The sequence below is a fragment of the Salmo salar genome, chromosome ssa07 (assembly GCF_905237065.1).
Source record: "Salmo salar chromosome ssa07, Ssal_v3.1, whole genome shotgun sequence".
Taxonomy (NCBI): Eukaryota; Metazoa; Chordata; class Actinopteri; order Salmoniformes; family Salmonidae; genus Salmo; species Salmo salar.
The window spans coordinates 62635904-62657002 of NC_059448.1; the positions used below are offsets into that span (position 1 = coordinate 62635904).

Consider the following 21099-nt stretch of genomic DNA (forward strand, 5'->3'; position numbering starts at 1 on the left):
GCGCGGGGGGAGTCACGGCGAAAAGTTAAAAAAATAATCTATTTACGTTCGTTCAAACATGTCAAACGTTGTTTAGCATCAATCTTTAGAGCCATTTTTAACGTGAAACATCAGTAATGTTTCAACCCGACCTCTCCTGTGTCTTGAAAAACGTTTTTGAAAAATGTCTCGCATAACATGATTGCGCAGGTGCAGCCAATAATGAAGTGACGACATCCCAGGGAGGTCAACTTCTCTTCCTTGTCATCCGGTCTCTGTTCATCATAGACGCTTCAAACAACTTTATAAAGATCGTTGACATCTAGTGGAAGCCGTAGGAAGTGCGAAATGAATCCTTTCTCACTGTGTGATCTATTAACAATGACTCGAAAAAATAGTACAGCCACAAAATTATTTTGTTTTTCTCAGGTTTTTGCCTGTCATATGAGTTTTGTTATACTTACAGACACCATTCAAACAGTTTTAGAAAATTCAGAGTGTTTTCTATCCAAATCTGGTAATAATATGCATATCCTAGCTTCTGAGTTGGTGTAGGAGGCAGTTAAAAATGGGCACATATTTTTTTCAAAATTCTCAATACTGCCCCCTAGCCCCAACAGGATATTGTGCACCAGCTGTTGTTTACAAAAATACATAGACTGCCGCCCCTTGTATTACCAGACGCCACTGTTCTATCCTGCTGGTACATCGTACAACCAGCCAGCTGTATGTTGATAGTGTCGTCGTTCAGCCACGACTCCGTGAAGCATAAGATGTTACAGTTTTCAATGTCCCATGGGTAGTTAAATCTTCCTAATAACTCGTCCATTTATTGTCCAAAGATTGCATGTTTGCGAGCAGAATTGAGGGGAGTGGGGGTTTATTCGAGCGCCTCCGTCTCCTCAGATGGCAGCCCGCCCTCCGGCCTCCCTTTCTCCGCCTCCTCTTCGCGCAGATCACTTGGGTCGGGGCCTGTTCTTGAGGGAACAGTATATCCTCCCCTTGGGCTCATCAGAGTCGTGAAAGAAGAAAAAGGATTCTGCTAGTCCGTGGTGAGTTATCACAGTCCTGATGTCAAGAAGTTATTTTCGGTCATAAGAGACGGTAGTGGCAACATTATGTACAAAAATAGTAAAAACATTCATTACAAACAATAGCTGGTGGTGTTGTAGTTTGCATAGTCTATGTTTTGGCAGTCAGTCTGCCACAGTTTCACCCTGTGCTCTGAGTCAGGCTTTCAGAGGAGGGTGTTTGCTGTGGGGTCTTTATGTAGGAGACTGTTGGTGCCTGGACTGGACTGAGTAGTCAGTAACCACACCCACAGCTTTTAAATACGGGCTAGAGAGAGGGGACTGGTAGGAGACTGTTGGTGCCTGGACTGGACTGAGTAGTCAGTAACCACACCCACAGCTTTTAAATACGGGCTAGAGAGAGGGGACTGGTAGGAGACTGTTGGTGCCTGGACTGGACTGAGTAGTCAGTAACCACACCCACAGCTTTTAAATACGGGCTAGAGAGAGGGGACTGGTAGGAGACTGTTGGTGCCTGGACTGGACTGAGTAGTCAGTAACCACACCCACAGCTTTTAAATACGGGCTAGAGAGAGGGGACTGGTAGGAGACTGTTGGTGCCTGGACTGGACTGAGTAGTCAGTAACCACACCCACAGCTTTTAAATACGGGCTAGAGAGAGGGGACTGGTAGGAGACTGTTGGTGCCTGGACTGGACTGAGTAGTCAGTAACCACACCCACAGCTTTTAAATACGGGCTTGTGAAAGAACCCTCACACACACGGGCAACACCAGGAACAGAGGAATAGGGATTAACTTAACATTGGTCTGTCACATCACATCTTGCCTGGCTGTTGGAAGGTTAGAAGATGGCTGTGAATAAGTGTATCAAGTACTTGCTCTTCCTCTTCAATCTAATGTACTGGGTGAGTCCTATTAACCTACATGTTTTACTTTAACCATCGTGTCCTTGATTGGTTTGATGTAGATTTTGAATCATAAATGTGTGTGTAGTTAGTGATGTGTTTGTTAGTTTAGTGATCAACTAGTAACCTAGTACTCATAGTAATCAATTTAAAAGCTATTTACATGTCTGCTATGGAAATGAGATGACATTCAAATGTCTATGGTAACAATGTGTGATTATCACATGACTAACTTTCATTAAGCCTTTGACTCTGACTCTGGAAGGTGTTGTCTTTTCGATGATAGCTTAACAAGCCTTCTCAGTTCCAGGGGTTTTATTCATTAGTGCACTCCATAGCTAAATGTTTTGCAACATGAAAAATTGCCACAACCTTTACTGCATGGGCATGCCACTCCAGGCCACATGGGGGGGGGGGCTGTGTGGATATGTGGACTCATATTTGGACTTAATCTCAATCAGAATCTCAAAGTAATTTTTTTTAATATTGAAGGGAATCTTTCAACTGTTTGAAAGCCAAAATAATCATCAAATTCATAGTCCAGTCATCACAGAACGTCTTCAACATAAAAATGTGGGTATACGCTGTTATCTCTCTAAATAATGAGCATTCATTCTTATTGCCTTCGGCAAAGTTTTTTCAATCAAATATTCAATGTGTGTAACCTGTCACTATCAGTTCTTAGACCACGGGAGATTCTCTATTTAATTTCCTGGATTCCTCGCATCCTCTCCCCTCTGGATTTCCCATGTGGTCTAGAGTCCACTGTTAACCCAGTAAAGATATCTTCATGTGGGGGCTGGATGATGCTGTATCTCCTCCATTGTGGTGGTTCAACTGTAGTTCCTCAGAGTTGCCACCTGATGTAACTAGTGTGTTGTGATTCTTTGAAATGAATCCACATTCATGTTGTTGTTATGCAACAAGACCTGTTCCTTCAATCCCAGTGACAATGAAACGCACAACTTTCTTAAGTTGATTCTAGATAAAGCATTCATTTCATCTCATTTTGTTTTCCAGATCAGTGGCTGCATCATTCTTGGTGTCTCCATCTACCTCAAAGTGAGCATGAATGGAAACGTGGTAAGGAAATGTCCAGTGTGACACTAAATTAATGCCAACACCATCAAAAGCCGTCTTTACAGAGTAAAAATAGCAAATGTATACCCATCACCTTGAAACAAATGGATCCAGTCATATAAACCTATTTAGCACATATCTACATGTAAAATGACTGAGTAACTGTCTGTCCCCCTACCTCAGATAATGGATGAGGAAGTGCCAATTGACCTGCTGATAGCTGCTGGTGTCATCATCATGGTACTGGGCATCCTGGGCTGCTGTGGAGACATTAAGGAAAACCGATGCATGCTCATTCTGGTGAGGGGAAACACACTCCATTATAATGGCCAACCCTTACATTTTACATTTAAAATGTTACATTATTGTACACTGCATAGGATAATGCTGTCCCAATAACCAACCCCTGAAGCGGTTCTAGGTTCTAACCAAACCAGTCTCTTCATATGCAGTGCATTCAAAAAGTATGAACACATATGTAAATAAGATTCGATTTTTTTTATAAATGAGCAAAAAATTCTAAACCTGTTTTCTTTTTGTCATTATGGGGTGTTGTATGTAGATGTTAGTGTGGAATATGTAAAGGCACTGTACGTGCACACAATCATTTATTTAACCTTTTTATACATGTCAGAGATGGCATCTCTTTTGCAAGAGTGACAATTACAAGTATATGATGATAAGGCTTTTGGTGAATCTAATGGTTTCCCAGGTCACACATCGGAATAGACTTCTATGGCCAGTTTTTCAAAATTTTTAGACTTGATCACAATAATCCAGAATCTGTAACCGGCTTTTCTGCTATCCAGGATCAGATCCATCTGGCTGTTTTTCGGCCATTTTTTTCCCTCCAGAAAATAATTGGATAGGATCATTCTGATCCAGATGCCAAAATATCAAGATCACAGAATACAGATTTTCAGTGCATTGAACTGGCCCACATCTCACCATCTAATTGACAGCTTGGGGTACTACTTCACTATTACAGGGACAGAGAGATGAGTAAACTACATGAATTAAAATAAGTCAAATTTTAAATGGAGCCTGCAAATCCCTTATAAGGTGCCTCAGAAAGTATACATTGGCGGGAGGGGGTGGATACATGTGATTTCTGTGTTTCATTTTCAATAAATGTGCAAATGTTTTAACATTTTTTACTTTGCCATTATGCCGTATTGTGCATAAATGGGTGGGGGATCTATTTAATCCATTTTGAATTCAGGCTGTAACACAAAATGTGTAAATATTATTTCGCTATCAAAAATAGCCTCATCACTACATTTGAATCCTGATTTTTTTTTAAAGGTGATATTGGTTTACCAAATCCTTATATGAAGGATCAGAGTATAAATTCAGTTTTGAAAAACCCAATTCTAACACTTTAATCTGATATGTTAAATCCAAGTAACTGTTCCCTGGCCTCAATGGGACTAACTGGACAAATAACATGTGGTGGGCATATCATGTGAGCGTTTGTTTTCTTTCAGTTCTTCATCGGGCTGCTCCACATCTTCATCCTCCTGTTGATCGCCGGAATCCTGGGAGTTGTCAGAGAGAAGGTGGTAAGGAGGAAACCCTTACTGGTTGAATCAACGTTGTTTCCACATGTCAATGAAATTACATTGAACCAATGCCTTTAGTGAGAGGTCTAATGGTTTAATATTTAATCATTTCTGCCTTACGAATTCATATTTGTTATATAAATAGGCCCTTTAAATTTTGTCTGGCTTGCCATTCCAAATAAAATTGAATATTTTTTGTTCATATAATTTAAAAAGCAGGTCACTAGGTGTAGGCAAAACCATAAACAAATAGGTAAACTGTGATATGACTAAAGAGTTAATCAGGGTGATTTTTCCACAAATAGACAGGTATTTTCCTTTCCATGGTAGCAAGATCTTATCTATTTTTCTAACTTCCTATAAAAATATATACTGAGTATGTCCACATCTCCGTCAGACCATTTAATTGGTAAACTACATGGTAATGTACAATTTGAATTATGTTTGTGATCCAATATGTAATATAGTACACATCATAATTTGGTTTTAATCCAGAGAGCATAGCAAAAGTATCTAGATCGTCTATGAGGCCGTGGAGAGATTCTAATTGTGGTTTTAAAAGAAAACATGAATCATCAGTATACAATGACACCTTAGTTTTTAATCCCTTAATATTATTGTTTGATCTAATTTTAACAGCTAACATTTTGATGGCAGTAATAACCGTAATAAGTCGATATGCCGATAGTGGACAACCTTGTTTTACTCCTCTAGATAGTTTAAAACTTTCTGAGATGTAGCCATTATTTACTATTTTACACCTAGGGTAACTATACATAACTTTAACCCATTTTATAAGTGATTCCCCAAAATTGATATATTCTAGGCATTTATATATAAACTCCAGTCGTACTTTATCAAAAGCCTTTTTAAAATCAGCTATGAAAACCAGGCCTGGTGTCCCCGATATTTCATAGTATTCTATTGTTTCCAGTACTTGTCTTATACACTGCTCCAAAAAATAAAGGGAACACTTAAACAACACAATGTAACTCCAAGTCAATCACACTTCTGTGAAATCAAACTGTCCACTTAGGAAGCAACACTGATTGACAATACATTTCACATGCTATTGTGCAAATGGAATAGACAACAGATGGAAATTATAGGCAATTAGCAAGACACCCCCAATAAAGGAGTGGTTCTGCAGGTGGTGACCAGAGACCACTTCTCATTTCCTATGCTTCCTGGCTGATGTTTTGGTCACTTTTGAATGCTGGCGGTGCTTTCACTCTAGTGGTAGCATGAGACGGAGTCTACAACCCACACAAGTGGCTCAGGTAGTGCAGCTCATCCAGGATGGCACATCAATGTGAGCTGTGGCAAGAAGGTTTGCTGTGCCTGTCAGCGTAGTGTCCAGAGCATGGAGGCGCTACCAGGAGACAGGCCAGTACATCAGGAGACGTGGAGGAGGCCGTAGGAGGGCAACAACCCAGCAGCAGGACCGCTACCTCCGCCTTTGTGCAAGGAGGAGCAGGAGGAGCACTGCCAGAGCCCTGCAAAATGACCTCCAGCAGGCCACAAATGTGTCTGCTCAAACGGTCAGAAACTGACTCCATGAGGGTGGTATGATGGCCCGACGTCCACAGGTGGGGGTTGTGCTTACAGCCCAACACCGTGCAGGACGTTTGGCATTTGCCAGAGAACACCAAGATTGGCAAATTCGCCACTGGCGCCCTGTGATGAAAGCAGGTTCACACTGAGTACATGTGACAGACGTGACAGAGTCTGGAGACGCCGTGGAGAACGTTCTGCTGCCTGCAACATCCTCCAGCATGACCGGTTTGGCGGTGGGTCAGTCATGGTGTGGGGTGGCATTTCTTTGGGGGGCCGCACAGCCCTCCATGTGCTCGCCAGAGGTAGCCTGACTGCCATTAGGTACCGAGATGAGATCCTCAGACCCCTTGTGAGACCATATGCTGGTGCAGTTGGCCCTGGGTTCCTCCTAATGCAAGACAATGCTAGACCGCATGTGGCTGGAGTGTGTCAGCAGTTCCTGCAAGAGGAAGGCATTGATGCTATGGACTGGCCCGCCCGTTCCCCAGACCTGAATCCAATTGAGCACATCTGGGACATCATGTCTCGCTCCATCCACCAACGCCACATTGCACCACAGACTGTCCAGGAGTTGGCGGATGCTTTAGTCCAGGTCTGGGAGGAGATCCCTCAGGAGACCATCCGCCACCTCATCAGGAGCATGCCCAGGCGTTGTAGGGAGGTCATACAGGCACATGGAGGCCACACACACTACTGAGCCTCATTTTGACTTGTTTTAAGGACATTACATCAAAGTTGGATCAGCCTGTAGTGTGGTTTTCCACTTTAATTTTGAGTGTGACTCCAAATCCAGACCTCCATGGGTTGATAAATAATCCATTGATTATTTTTGTGTGATTTTGTTGTCAGCACATTCAACTATGTAAAGAAAAAAGTATTTAACCTCTCTAGGGTAGGTGGCACCAAATCGTCCCACCTACGTAACAGCCAGTGTAATCCCGTGGCGCGTTATTCAAAAACCTCAAAAATGCAAAAACTTCAATTTTTCAAACATATGACTATTTTACACCATTTTAAAGACAAGACTCTCGTTAATCTAACCACACTGTCCGATTTCAAAAAGGCTTTACAACGAAAGCAAAACATTAGATTATGTCAGCAGAGTACCCAGCCAGAAATAATCAGACACCCATTTTTCAAGCTAGCATATAATGTCACATAAACCCAAACCACAGCTAAATGCAGCACTAACCTTTGATGTTCTTCATCAGATGACAACCCTAGGACATTATGTTATACAATACATGCATGTTTTGTTCAATCAAGTTCATATTTATATCAAAAACCAGCTTTTTACATTAGCATGTGACTAGCATGTGACTAGCATTCCCACCGAACACTGCCGGTGAATTTACTAAATTACGTCACAAAAGCAGAACAATTATTTTAAGAATTATAGATACAGAACTCCTCTATGCACTCGATATGTCCGATTTTTAAAATAGCTTTTCGGTGAAACCACATTTTGCAATATTCTCAGTAGATAGCCCGGCATCACAGGGCTAGATATTTAGACACCCAGCAAATTTAGCACTCACCAAAGTCAGATTTACTATAAGAAAAATGTTATTACCTTTGCTGTCTTCGTCAGAATGCACTCCCAGGACTTCTACTTCAATAACAAATGTTGGTTTGGTTCAAAATAATCCATAGTTATATCCAAACAGCAGCGTTTTGTTCGATGCGTTCAAGACACTATCCGAAAGGGTAAATAAGGGTGACGAGCATGGCGCAATTCGTAACAAACAATTTCTAAATATTCCATTACCGTACTTCGAAGCATGTCAACCGCTGTTTAAAATCAATTTTTATGCCATTTTTCTCATAAAAAAGCGATAATATTCCGACCGGGAATCTGCGTTTAGGTAAACAGACGAAAGAAAATAAAGCATTCGGTCGACTCGGGCACGCGCCTAAGCCCATAGTAGTCTGATCGGCCACTTGCCAAAAGCGATAATGTGTTTCAGCCAGAGGCTGCCTCGATATCGTTCAGCTTTTTCCCGGGCTCTGAGAGCCTATGGGAGCCGTAGGAAGTGTCACGTTAGAGCAAAGATCCTCAGTCTTCAATAAAAAGAGCCAAGATGAAACACAACTTCTCAGACAGGCCACTTCCTGCATGGAATCTTCTCAGGTTTTGGCCTGCCATTTGAGTTCTGTTATACTCACAGACACCATTCAAACAGTTTTAGAAACTTTAGGGTGTTTTCTATCCAAAGCCATTAATTATATGCATATTCTAGTTACTGGGCAGGAGTAGTAACCAGATTAAATCGGGTACGTTTTTTATCCGGCCGTGTCAATACTGCCCCCTAGCCCTAACAGGTTAATAAGATTATTTCATTCATTCAGATCTAGGATGTGTTATTTTAGTGTTGCCTTTATTTTTTGGAGCAGTATATTATTTCCAATGTATTGTCCATGTAAAAAACCTGTCTGATTAGGATGAATAATATCTGACAATACTTTTTTAATTCTACGCGCCAAACATTTTGCTAGGATTTTTGCATCACAACACTGAAGTGTAAGAGGCATCCAATTTTTTAAATGGAATGGATCTTTATATATACTGCTTGGGTCCTGTTCCAGTAATAATGATATCAGACCTTCTTGTTGCATATCTGATAATCTACCATTTATATAGGTGTGGTTAAAACATGCTAATAACGATCCTCTGAGTATATCAAAAAAACTTTCGTATACTTCCACTGGTATGCCATCCAGCCCTGGAGTTTTCCCAGCCTTAAAGGCTTTGATTGCATCAAAAAGTTCCTCCTCTGTATTTTGGCCTTCACATGAGTCTTTCTGTACAGATGTTAATTTTACATTATTATTAGGAAAAAAGCAATACAATTAGTTTCAGTAAATTGTAAATTGCCTCTTCCTGTCTCAGGTGTTGGAGGACGGGAGACTGACGGAGCAGCTACCACCGGAGGACGAGAAATATGAAGTGAAGGTACAGTGGGGGAAAAAAGTATTTGATCCCCTGCTGATTTTGTACGTTTGCCCACTGACAAAGAAAGGATCAGTCTATAATTTTAATGGTAGGTTTATTTGAACAGTGAGAGACAGAATAACCACAAAAATATCCAGAAAAACACATGTCAAAAATGTTATAAATTGATTCGCATTTTAATGAGGGAAATAAGTATTTGACCCCCTCTCAATCAGAAAGATTTCTGGCTCCCAGGTGTCTTTTATACAGGTAATGAGCTGAGATTAGGAGCACACTCTTAAAGGGAGTGCTCCTAACCGCAGCTTGTTAACTGTAAAAAGACAAATGTCCACAGAAGCAATCAATCAATCAGATTCCAAACTCTCCACCATGGCCAAGACCAAAGAGCTCTCCAAGGATGTCAGAGACAAGATTGTAGACCTACACAAGGCTGGAATGGGCTACAAGACCATTGCCAAGCAGCATGGTGAGAAGGTGACAACATTTGATGCATTTTTCACAAATGGAAGAAATACAATAGAACTGTCAATATCCCTCGACCTGGGGCTCCATGCAAGATCTCACCTCGTGGAATTGCAATGATCATGAGAACGGTGAGGAATCAGCCCAGAACTACACGGGAGGATCTTGTCAATGATCTCAAGGCAGCTGAGACCATAGTCACCAAGAAAACAATTGACAATTGGTAACACACTACGCCGTGAAGGACTGAAATCCTGCAGCGCCCGCAAGGTCCCCCCTGCTCAAGAATACATATACAGGCCCGTCTGAAGTCTGCCAATTAACATCTTAATGACTCAGAGGACAACTGGTGAAAGTGTTGTGGTCAGATGAGACCAAAATGGAGCTCTTTGACATCAACTCAACTCGCCGTGTTTGGAGGAGGAGGAATGCTGCCTATGACCCCAAGAACACCATCTCCACCATCAAACATGGAGGTGGAAACATTATGCTTTCGGGGTGTTTTTCTGCTAAGGGGACAGGACAACTTCACCGCATCAAAGGGACGATGGACGGGGCCATGTACCGTCAAATCTTGGATGCAAACCTCCTTCCCTCAGCCAGGTTATTGAAAATGGGTCGTGGATGGGTATTCCAGCATGACAATGACCCAAAACACACGGCCAAGGCAACAAAGGAGTGGCTCAAGAAGAAGCACATTAAGGTCCTGCAGTGGCCTAGCCAGTCTCCAGACCTTAATCCCATAGAACATATGTGGAGGGAGCTGAAGGTTCGAGTTGCCAAACGTCAGCCTCGAAACTTTAATGACTTGGAGAAGATCTGCAAAGAGGAGTGGGACAAAATCCCTCCTGAGATGTGTGCAAACCTGGTGGCCAACTACAAGAAACGTCTGACCTCTGTGATTGCCAACAAGGGTTTTGCCACCAAGTACTAAGTCATGTTTTGCAGAGGGGTCAAATACTTATTTCCCTCATTAAAATGCAAATCATTTTATTACATTTTTGAGATTTGTTTTTCTGGATTTTTTTGTTGTTATTCCGTCTCTCACTGTTCAAATAAACCTACTATTAAAATTAGAGACTGATCATTTCTTTTCCCCCACTGTACGTACCATAGATTTTCTTTATACATCATTCTCTATGTCCAATTATGGTGTCTGAACACACAGGCAATGCCGTTGAAGTACTCGCCATTTTGAAGTAGTACACTTTCTTCCTCACAAGTAAAATTAACTGGCTGATGACCTGGTTGGACATGACTCCAACAGGGCCATCAGGAGGGATCAGCCAATGCATTTGAAAGTCCCCCCCCCCAATTCTAAATGGAGATCTCAATTGCGCCACTCATGCTTTAGGTCACTAGAGTCTTCTATCCATCTCTATGGGAGGTACCGAGATGAATCACCTGGACATAGGATGTGCCACAAACGGCACCAATTCCGTATAGTGACCTGCTTTTGAGCAGGACCGTAGGGCTTTGGTCCAAAGTAGTGCACTACAAAGGGAATAGGGTGCAATTTGGGACGCAGATATGATGGTCCTGTCTTGAATTTGTGAATAATTGTTGGTTGCAGATGTGCAAAAATGCAGGAGGACGAAAAGGGTACTCAACGGTAAGCAGAGAATCACTTATTATTAAAATACTATTTAGAAAATGGTTTTCAAGGAAGATGGCTTTACATGGTATAAAGGAAACAAATCAATGAACGTACACTACACTGCCACTACCGCTACACTGCATTACCGCTATATTACCACTACTTTACATTACCACTACATTACAGTACCAGTACACTACCACTACCATTACACTACATTCCACTACTCTACATCAAAGTCCTATAAACAGAACCTGTACAGGGAACTGATCTACAGCCACATGAAACCATAGAGGGTTCCAGGATGATACAGCCATGAACCTCCAAGTAGCGTCTTCATACAATTAACTTGACCTGGTGTTCACTAGTGTTGACTGTTTGCTTTGTCCACTGCAGCCTTGTGTCAAGATTTCCAAGAAGATCGTGCCTGGGACTGCTTTTAGTATCGCAGTCTTGATAGTAAGAATCCAAAAGTCCAATTTCTATAACAAAGACTCTATTAATACATTATATTATGCACTGTACTGGTCATAGAAATGGAATACATTTTTATTGTTCTAGTCACTGTTCAGTACTGGTCATAGAAATGGAATACATTTTTATTGTTCTAGTCACTGTTCAGTACTGGTCTGTTTCATCTTCACTAACTCTTACTTTATGGCTGTTGTCATTGGCATTAAGATGGATATGTGCAATTCACTGTTCAATACTAAGTGAATGTATCCTGGTCCCAGATCTGTTGGCACCTTCTTGGCGACGCCGATGGCTGTTTGTCATTGCCAATTAACAACCTGTTGGCAAGACTGTACAAATGGATCTGAACCAGGCTAGACACCACAAACTGATGTGGGCCTGGGCTATAGCCTGGTAGTGAATGGGTTGTGACGTACCTTTTTTTTGTGTTTCAGCTCTTTCGAATGTCCTTCATCATGACCCTGTACAGCCAGATTGGGAAGAGGGACGCCAACACTGCTCTAATGCAGCAACACGTGATACACTTGATCTAGGGTTGTGGTCAAGTTGAATTGGAAGTCATCAATTCAGGAAGTCAACTGAAATTCCAATACAATAATTGAAAAAAACAGGATCTATTTTCAATGATTTCTCAAACTGAAAAGCAGAAGTTATTTATTCCAAGTTTTTACATTAGCAATGTTAAATACAATTCACTTCCTCAATTGACTGACTTCAATTCAAATTGACCCCAATCATGACTTAATCAAAAACTGACTTTGACATATCCCATACAGCATGCATTCAACATGTACTTTATACTGAAGGTCAGGGTTGGGGTTCAAATCCAGTCAATTCAGGAAGTACACTGAAATTCCAATTCTCTTCAATGAGGAACATGTGGAATGGAATTAGGTCTGCTTTGTGAATTGACTGGACTGGAAATGGAATGGACCCCCAACCTGCTGAACATCACTATGGACCGCATTGCATCATGCGTTTCTCGATCATATACCTGCATCAAACGATGCTCTTATTTGGGTTTCAGATCTTTTTAAATTACGGCAGTTTCTTCACTTGTGAAGTTGATTGATCCATATCTCATTGAAAATGAATTTGTGTATTTTTTTTTAAGGGAGCTCTGTTTCATTGTCTACTGTTCTACGTCTCTCTCTGAATTAGAGGGCTTTGCTGTCCATACACTGAACTTGGTATTATTCATGCTAAAATGTTTACAAATTTTCCCATTTTATTGCTATCATCTGGTAGATATTAAAGTCTGACAGTAATATTGATCACGCTGTATATACATTTACCTGTTATATATTTGAGTTGTATAATGACTGCAGTACATGTCAGAATGTCTTCTGTTCAAGGCCTGTGACCAAAGTCTTTATGGCTGTTCCCCTTTTTGAGTCACATCAGAAATAAAGAAGTAGTAATTCACTTGGTTGCCTCATTTGCTTCCCTGCCTCCAGCCCGCCTCTTCAGAGAACAACTTTGACTCATTACTTAAACACTTTTTTCCAGCTCAGACTCATTAAGAAATCCGGTCCCATATTCATAAAGCCTCAGAGTAGGAGGGCTGATCTAGGTTCAGTTTTGTAATAGATCAGATTACATGGACGGTGGTGGGAGATCTGATCCTAGGTCCGATTACATGGATGGTGGTGGGAGATCTGATCCTAGGTCCGATTACATGGATGGTGGTGGGAGATCTGATCCTAGGTCCGATTACATGGACGGTGGGGGGGAGATCTGATCCTAGGTCCGATTACATGGACGGTGGGGGGAGATCTGATCCTAGGTCCAATTACATAGACGGTGGGGGAGATCTGATCCTAGGTCAGATTACATGGACGGTGGGGGAGATCTGATCCTAGGTCAGCACTCCTACTCAGAGGCTTTATGAATATGGGCCCAGCTCCCTTTTACATTGTGTTGATTCCTCTACCCATATAACCTGTATAGAATCCATCTGTATTTTGTATGCCTTTGTGGGGTCATGGACTGTAACACAACCTTATGAATCAGGAACAGTCCAGGGTTGTATTCGTTATGCACCAAACTGAAGACAGATAACAACCTGGGAGGGACTAACTGAACCTGTCCAATAAAAAAACACTTTAGTTTTTTCTATGATTTGCACCAATGAATACCATCCTGATGTCTGAGGAACTCAGTAAAATCACTGTCAAGACACCTGTCAGTTACAGGAAATGACATAAAACCCAGAGTTCTTCTTTCAATGCACATTCTCTCAGAGAGCGAGTCAGAGGTGAGACCAGAGCTACAACATGTGTTGTTCCTGCTCTGCTTGAGGCTGGCTGCTTTTCTTCACAATCCTACAACTGGTAATGCAACACTTTAATATGTTATTGTATTTATTTTAATCAATCTATAACGGATACTTTTTTTTTAAATCTAAAAGTGGTGTCCAATATTTTGAATATATTTATTTTATAATAGTTATTCTCCCAGAATGTCCTTCAGATTGATGGCATGGGTTTCATTGTCACCCTTTGGATGTCTTGCAGCAGTGAAAATGTAAGCAACATTTTCTAACCTGATATTTTAATCTTGTATTAACTGTATTGTAACAAACTACAACTGTTGATTTCACTGTGTGTTAATGTTGAAGGACCTAGATGAACGTCTGTCTCCAGTCAGATGGGTGTGTGTTAATGGTGAAGGACCTAGATGAACGTCTGTCTCCAGTCAGATGGACTATCTTCACAGCAGGTGTGGTCTCCTTTCTCCTTGGCATCACGGGTCTGCATGGAGCTCGTAAGAAGAACAAGAACTTCCTGATCATGGTACGTTCAGTTCTTAAAGGGGCAATCTGGGATTCAAACATTGCCATCATCCTTCTGCTATTTTGTAAACCGCTGAGGGATGGGGCTTGAAAAATGTAACCACACTCAAACCCTAAGATGGTTGAACTACGCTCCTGAGGCCTTTATAAATTACATTCTTCAAGAATAAATAGCTACATATCATTAATTTGAAAGTCCAAAATCTGGTTTATCAATCCCAGATATCCCCTTTAATAAAGCCCAAATTTCATTGGTAATGTCAACAAATGAAATACTTTATTATTTGATCCGTTTATTACTAAGACCAAGTTAAGTATACTGTATCACTTAGTACAGTGTATTTCCCCCAATATAATGTTTATTATTTACTATATTCATGTGGTGTCACGTCCTGACCAGCAGAGGGAGGTAGTGTATCAGTTGTGGTCAGGATGTGGCAGGTGGTTTGTGTTTGTTAAATGTTGTGTGGGTGATTGGACTCCCAATTGAAGGCAGGTGTGTTGAGTTGCCTTTGATTGGGAGTCCTATATAGGAGTGTGTGTTTTTCTTTGGGGTTGTGGGTAGTTGTTTGTGATCACTGCTTGTTTAGCCTGTCACACTGTTGCTGTCGTGAGTATTGTTTTGTTGGTTTTCATGTGGATGCTCTACTTGTTTCTCATCAATAAACATGAGTATCCACATTCCCGCTGCGCCTTGGTCCATTCGTAACGACGGTCGTTACATGTGGTGATGTAGTATTCTGTTGGATCTTGTCTTGGATGCATTGGACTCAGGTTTCTGGCCTACTACCTTCCACCACAGGTAGGACAGAATTACAAGTTAGGCCATAACATTTTTATTAAACAAATATTTAAAAACAATGTTGGTATTTATTTAATTCTGTGTCCCATCTCTCCTTCCTAAAAATCCTCAGCTTCCAAATATAAAAGCCTTGTATGAAGAGTACATCCCATTGCACACAAATGGAAGAGATCTGGTAGGACTGACGGTACTGCAAACCATTGTAAGTTATTTTCTAACAGGATGTGGTTTTATATGATCAGTTAAACTGGTCTAAACTAGATCTTAACAAACCGTCCACAGCCATGTAATTAAATGTTTCACTTTAATCAACAGCAAACAATCAGAAAAACTGAAAAGTTCTCCTGAAAGTACTTTTCAAATACTTCTGTTAAATATTTAATGAAACGTGTATTGCCTTGCCGTTTGTCTTGTTTCACTCGTCTGAACAGGGGGGATGCTGTGGATTGGTCAACGTGTATGAAGATTGGGGTTCTAAATGCTATCCTCTCTGACTAGAGTCCTGTGTTCTTACTGAGGTCAGACTGGGTCTTACATGTACAGAAATTACACTAGGACTGTCTGTACATTCACTTTATACTTGTATGGACTGAACACTGAAATGCATGTATTTTCTCCCTATATACAGTATGGCTATGTGTACAAACAAGTGAGTATTGGTTTTCCTGTACATACAGTAGTCTAGTTATTCTAATTTAACAGCTATACATAGAGCTGTTGGTGTTATTATTCATTTTTGTAATTCCTTTGTTGGTATTATTTCAGCCTTGTCTTGATCTAGTTGTGAAGATTTACATGAATATTGTGAGGAGCATCTATATTTGCCATGTGGTCTTCACAGTGAGTGCTGGACTTGTACCGTAGAAAAACACCATTGTTCTCCCTCACTTCACATGGATCAAATCCACCATATTGAATCAGTGATTTAGTGCTCAATTTCAGAACCCTAACGCAATGGTCAATCTAAGCGTAGGTGTTAGCGCTATAGGTTCGATGACACAGTTGCTGGGTTTTGATGAATTAACAAGTCTTGCCTTGGAATCAACTCCAATTCCAATGTCTAAATACACTTACAGGCACAATATAGTAAATTCAGAAAGTGTTCAGATCCCTTGACTTTTTCCACATTTTGTTATGTTACAGCCTTATTAAAACATGGATTAACCCCCCCTCAGCAATCTACACAATACCCCATAATGACGAAGCAAACAGATTTTTACAATAATAAAAAAAAATCTAAATGAATGTATTCAGACCCTTTACTCAGTACTTTGTTGAAACACCTTTGGCAGCGATTACAGCCTAAAGTCTTCTTGGGTATGACACTACAAGCTTGGCACAACTGTATTTGGGGAGTTTCTCCCATTCTTCTCTGCAGATCCTTTCAAGTTCTGTCAGGTTGGATGGCGTCACTGCACAGCTATTTTCAGGTCTCTCCAGAGATGTTCAATTGGGATCAAGTCCGGGCTCTGGCTGGGCCACTCAAGGACTTTCAGAGACTTGTCCTGAAGGTACTCTTGCATTGTTTTGGCTGTGTCCTTAGGGTTGTTGTCCAGTTGGAAGGTGAACCTTCACCCCAGTCTGAGGTCCTGAGCACTCTGGAGGAGGTTTTCATCAAGGATCTCTCTGTACTTTGCTCCGTTCATCTTTCCCTCGATCCTGACTAGTCTCCCAGTCCCTGCCGCTGGGAAACATCCCCACAGCATGATGCTGCCACCACCATGCTTCACCGTAGGGATGGTGCCAGGTTTCATTAAAACGTGACGCTTGACATTCAGGCCAAGAGTTCAATCTTGGTTTCATTAGATCAGAGAATCTTGTTTCTCATGGTTTGAGAGTCTTTAGGTGCCTTTTGGCAAACTCCAAGCGGGCTGTCATGCCTTTTACTGAGGAGTAGCTTCCGTCTGGCCACTCTTCCATAAAGGCCTGATTGGTGGAGTGCTGCAGGGATGGTTGTTCTTCTGGAAGGTTCTCCCATCTTCACAGAGGAACTCTGGAGTTCTCTACTTTATTGACGGTCTTGACTAGCTTTCTTAATTACATTGGGCAGGAAAAAAAGAAACAGCCTTCACTCCAGAGTGACCATCGGGTTCTTGGTCACCTCCCTGACCATGGCCCTTCTCCCCGATTGCCCAGTTTGGCCGGGCAGCCAGCTCTATGAAGAGAAACATCTTCCATTTAAGAATGATTGAGGCCACTGGGTTCTTGGGGACCTTCAATGCTGCAGAATTTTTTTGGTACTCTTCCCCAGATCTGTGCCTCGACACAGTCCTGTCTCGGAGCTCTACAGACAATTCCTTCGACCTCATGGATTGGTTTTTGCTCTGACATGCGCCGTCAACTGTGGAACCTTATAAAGACAAGTGTGTTCCTTTCCAAATCATGTTCAGTCAACTGACTCTACCATAGTTGGACTCCAATGAAGTTGTAGAAACAGCTCAAGGATGATAAATGGAAACAGGATGCACCTGAGCTCAATTTTGAGTCTAATAGCAAAGTGTCTGAATACTTATGTTAATAAGGTATTTCTGTTTCTTTTTTTCCATTCATTTTCAAAAATGTCTAAACCTGTTTTCGCTTTGTTATTATGGGTATTAAAACAATTTAATAAACTTTAGAATAAGGCTGTAACGTAACAAAATGGTGAAAAAGTCAAGGGGTCTGAATATTTTCCGAACACACTGTAATTGCTCCCTGAGCTGACAAGGTAGAAATCTGTCGTTTTGCCCCTGAACAAGGCAGTTAACCCACTGTTCCTAGGCTGTCATTGAGAATTTGTTCTTTACTGACTTGCCTAGTTAAAGGTAAAATACAAATAAATACAAAATAACATTAAAATAACGTAGACTACGGAGAGTTTTGTTCACAGTAGCTGGACAAAGATCCAATATAAAGAGAAAGGGAGAATGTCCACTCACACTAATACTGCTTCCAAATATAATGTTTTATAGACATATCTTGTTACAGATCTCATTCACACTTCTCCATGCACGCCACGGATATTCTCACCCTAATACCAGGACAGTGAATCATTCTAATAAGTTTGCTTGTTTTTTGTAGAATTTGATTAAAACCAATTTAAAAAATCATTTCAACAACAATAAATACATGTAAAATGTAGCCAAATGATGTCATAAAATGTCTGTTGAACCAGCCTTTGTTATAGTAGGCCTAAGGTCAGGGGTTTTTGACTTTTTAAATATGAAATGGTTAATAAACAAGAAAAATAACTTCTAAATAGAGGTGGTATTCACCAAGATGTTCATCTGTCGTTTCATGATGGGCAATGACACGTGTAGTCTACATCATGGAGGGGGTTTTACACACGTCCAAAACAGGAGCTGCAGTGCTAAAATAATGTAGACCTGCCTACAACACATAGATACACAGGTAATGTCACTGTTCTGCTCCTCTCAAACTTGATATTGTAATGAAGCTTTGATGATGAAGAATAATTTCCAAGTAGTGTCACGAGCTTGACTAGCCTACTTGATTAGCAGGATAAAAAGGAAACAGCCTTCATTGAGAGGAAGGGAAGCTATGCTTGGTTTTTAATAAAATAAAATAAAGGGGGGGGAATTGTTCTGTTTCTAAATATGAAGTATACAGGCACCAAATCACATCTTGTTCCATACACATGTTGGCAGTGTGCGTCCGGCTGGATAGGATGCGTTTCCTGCGTTACCGCTAAAATATTGCCACCCCTCCCACCTGAGCGCAAGCTATCATGATGTTAGACGTGGAAATAGCTGAACCTGGCGTTAGGGCTGGAAAATGCCAGGGCGACAGTTTTTACATGGCGGAATTACAAACTAAAATGCATTTGACACTAGCAATGCCTTAAAGGAAAATTCCAGCCAAAAACGATATTTTGATATTTGTTTCATTTGTCCTTTGTTGACATAGTCACAAAAATGTTTTGCGTATCAGCTCTCAAGTTAAGATATGTAACTTTCAAAATAGAGAAATCATCCCCTTACGATGCATATCTTGAAAACTTGAGTGCTTTATCGCCAGCCGAAAATAGACCCCCATAGTGGATATATTGTGTCTGTTCTTTGAATACTGCTTAGGCAATGAGTATTAAATAAAACCTTTGCTTAAAATATACAAGCCATGTCTCATCGGTTAAATATAAAACTAATTTCATTGTCTCTTACTTGCAGGCCATTGAAATGCTTCTGGCGTTGGTAATGACCCGTAGAATCCAAAAAGCCTCCTCGGCTGAGGTGACCGTGGCTCTTACTTATAGAAACGCAACCAACATGGAAATGGCAACTACTCCTCATCTTTACACCAGCGCTTATTATCCACCACCTCCGTACCAGTACGATGGGAAAACTAGAGGGACGTGACTGACCAGTGAACCCATGTTGAATTTCCTCATTGGTAACGGCTGGACTAGGGCTGGGTTTAAGACTAGGGGTAAAGTTAGGGTTGGGGTCAGTTTTAGTGTTTTCCTTCTTCAGACTGCCAATGTGTTGCACTCCAATATGCCTTAATAAAGGCTGAGCACTGCTGTTTAATGTGAGACAATGTAGAAGTTTGTGGGTTCTGGAAATAACGTGGCCGAGGGAAGGGGTCCATTACATTGTCAAACAATCACCCACGTGAAGCACCAGTTTTCCTGTCTGGTAACTCCAATAACATCAAATAAACTTGGTCTCATTTTCTAAAGTTCTAAACTCTAATGTTTAATTCAGTTAATCATTTGTTGGCTTTCAGTGATGTGTATAAAGGGTTAATTCTTTTTTTTCTTGTGGAGGTTGTCAGGGCTGCTTTGTAATTTCCCATCATCCTGTTCCAACAGTATTATGCCTCGCATGCACGTATACACAGTACGTGCAGATCAGTGCTGTAAAAAATACAAAACCACAGTACAGCACATTGTTTTCAAAGGAATGGAAAACTATGCTTGTCGTGAGAATTGTAACCACAAGAGTGTAGATGGGACACACTTCCAACTATTGAAAAAGCCCCTTTGTTTTTACTCTGTTTAAATGTAAGACTGTATAACTGAACTGCAACCTGGCGGAAGTGATTACTGTGGTCATACTAAAATGCAGGTGTCACGTCCTGACCAGTAAAAGGGGTTATTTGTTATTGTAGTTTGGTCAGGGCGTGGCAGGGGGTGTTTGTTTAGTGTGTTTCAGGGTTTTGGTTTATGTTCTATGTTTTCTATTTCTATGTGGTTTTTCTAGTTTTCTATGTCTATGTTGTGTTTTTTCAATGACCTCCAATTAGAGGCAGCTGGTTGTCATTGTCTCTAATTGGAGGCCATATTTAAGTGTGTTTGTTTTCACTTGTGTTTGTGGGTGGTTGTTTCCGGTTTAGTCTGTGCACCTTACTGGACTGTTATCGTCGTTATTTTGTTTAAGTGTGTTTACCTTCAATAAATACGAAGATGAGCAATATAACCGCTGCATATTGGTCCGATGATTTCTCCTCTTCAGAAGAGGAAGAATATGACAGCAGGGCTGCATCCTAAATTGTACCCTATACCCTACATAGTGCCCAATGGGCCCTGGTCAAAAGTAGTGTACTACAAAAGTATTTGATCCCCTGCTGATCAGTCTATCATTTTAATGGTAGGTTTATTTGAACAGTGAGAGACAGAATAACCACAAACAAATCCAGAAAAACGCATGTCAAAAATGTTATAAATTGATTTGCATTTTAATGAGGGTAATAAGTATTTGACCCCATCTCAATCAGAAATATTTCTGGCTCCCAGGTGTCTTTTATACAGGTAACGAGCTGAGATTAGGAGCACACTCTTAAAGGGAGTGCTCCTAATCTCAGCTTGTTACCTGTATAAGACACCTGTCCACAGAAGCAATCAATCAATCAGATTCCAAACTCTCCACCATGGCCAAGACCAAAGAGCTCTCCAAGGATGTCAG

At 40.9% G+C, this 21099-nt stretch overlaps 1 protein-coding gene and 1 long non-coding RNA gene across 3 annotated transcripts; both read left to right on the forward strand.

Annotated features, from left to right (window-relative positions):
* Positions 1 to 1235: 1235 nt before the first annotated feature.
* Positions 1236 to 13025, forward strand: LOC106609802 (tetraspanin-8). 2 transcript variants are annotated; one of them, XM_045722418.1, is made up of 8 exons: positions 1236 to 1915; positions 2936 to 2998; positions 3179 to 3295; positions 4483 to 4557; positions 9005 to 9067; positions 11103 to 11141; positions 11523 to 11585; positions 12035 to 13025. In XM_045722418.1, the coding sequence occupies exons 1-8, from the start codon at positions 1859 to 1861 to the stop codon at positions 12131 to 12133; spliced, it is 576 nt and encodes a 191-aa protein (XP_045578374.1). In that variant the 5' UTR covers positions 1236 to 1858; the 3' UTR covers positions 12134 to 13025. The 2 variants fall into 2 exon arrangements, with proteins under 2 accessions (XP_045578374.1, XP_045578375.1); XM_045722419.1 differs by lacking the exon at positions 11523 to 11585.
* Positions 13026 to 13743: 718 nt separating this feature from the next.
* Positions 13744 to 20364, forward strand: LOC123743803 (uncharacterized). Its single transcript, XR_006770698.1, has 7 exons — positions 13744 to 13933; positions 14049 to 14126; positions 14221 to 15196; positions 15309 to 15398; positions 15628 to 15714; positions 15825 to 15845; positions 19363 to 20364. It is a non-coding gene; the product is annotated as an uncharacterized lncRNA (long non-coding RNA).
* Positions 20365 to 21099: the final 735 nt, after the last annotated feature.

Excerpts from the sequence above, each read along its gene's own strand:
- LOC106609802 (XM_045722418.1), top strand. The coding sequence starts at position 1,859 with ATGGCTGTGAATAAGTGTATCAAGTACTTGCTCTTCCTCTTCAATCTA. Across the intron at positions 2,999-3,178 it reads TGAGCATGAATGGAAACGTG|ATAATGGATGAGGAAGTGCC; the intron begins GTAAGGAAATGT and ends CCCCTACCTCAG. Across the intron at positions 4,558-9,004 it reads GAGTTGTCAGAGAGAAGGTG|GTGTTGGAGGACGGGAGACT; the intron begins GTAAGGAGGAAA and ends TTCCTGTCTCAG.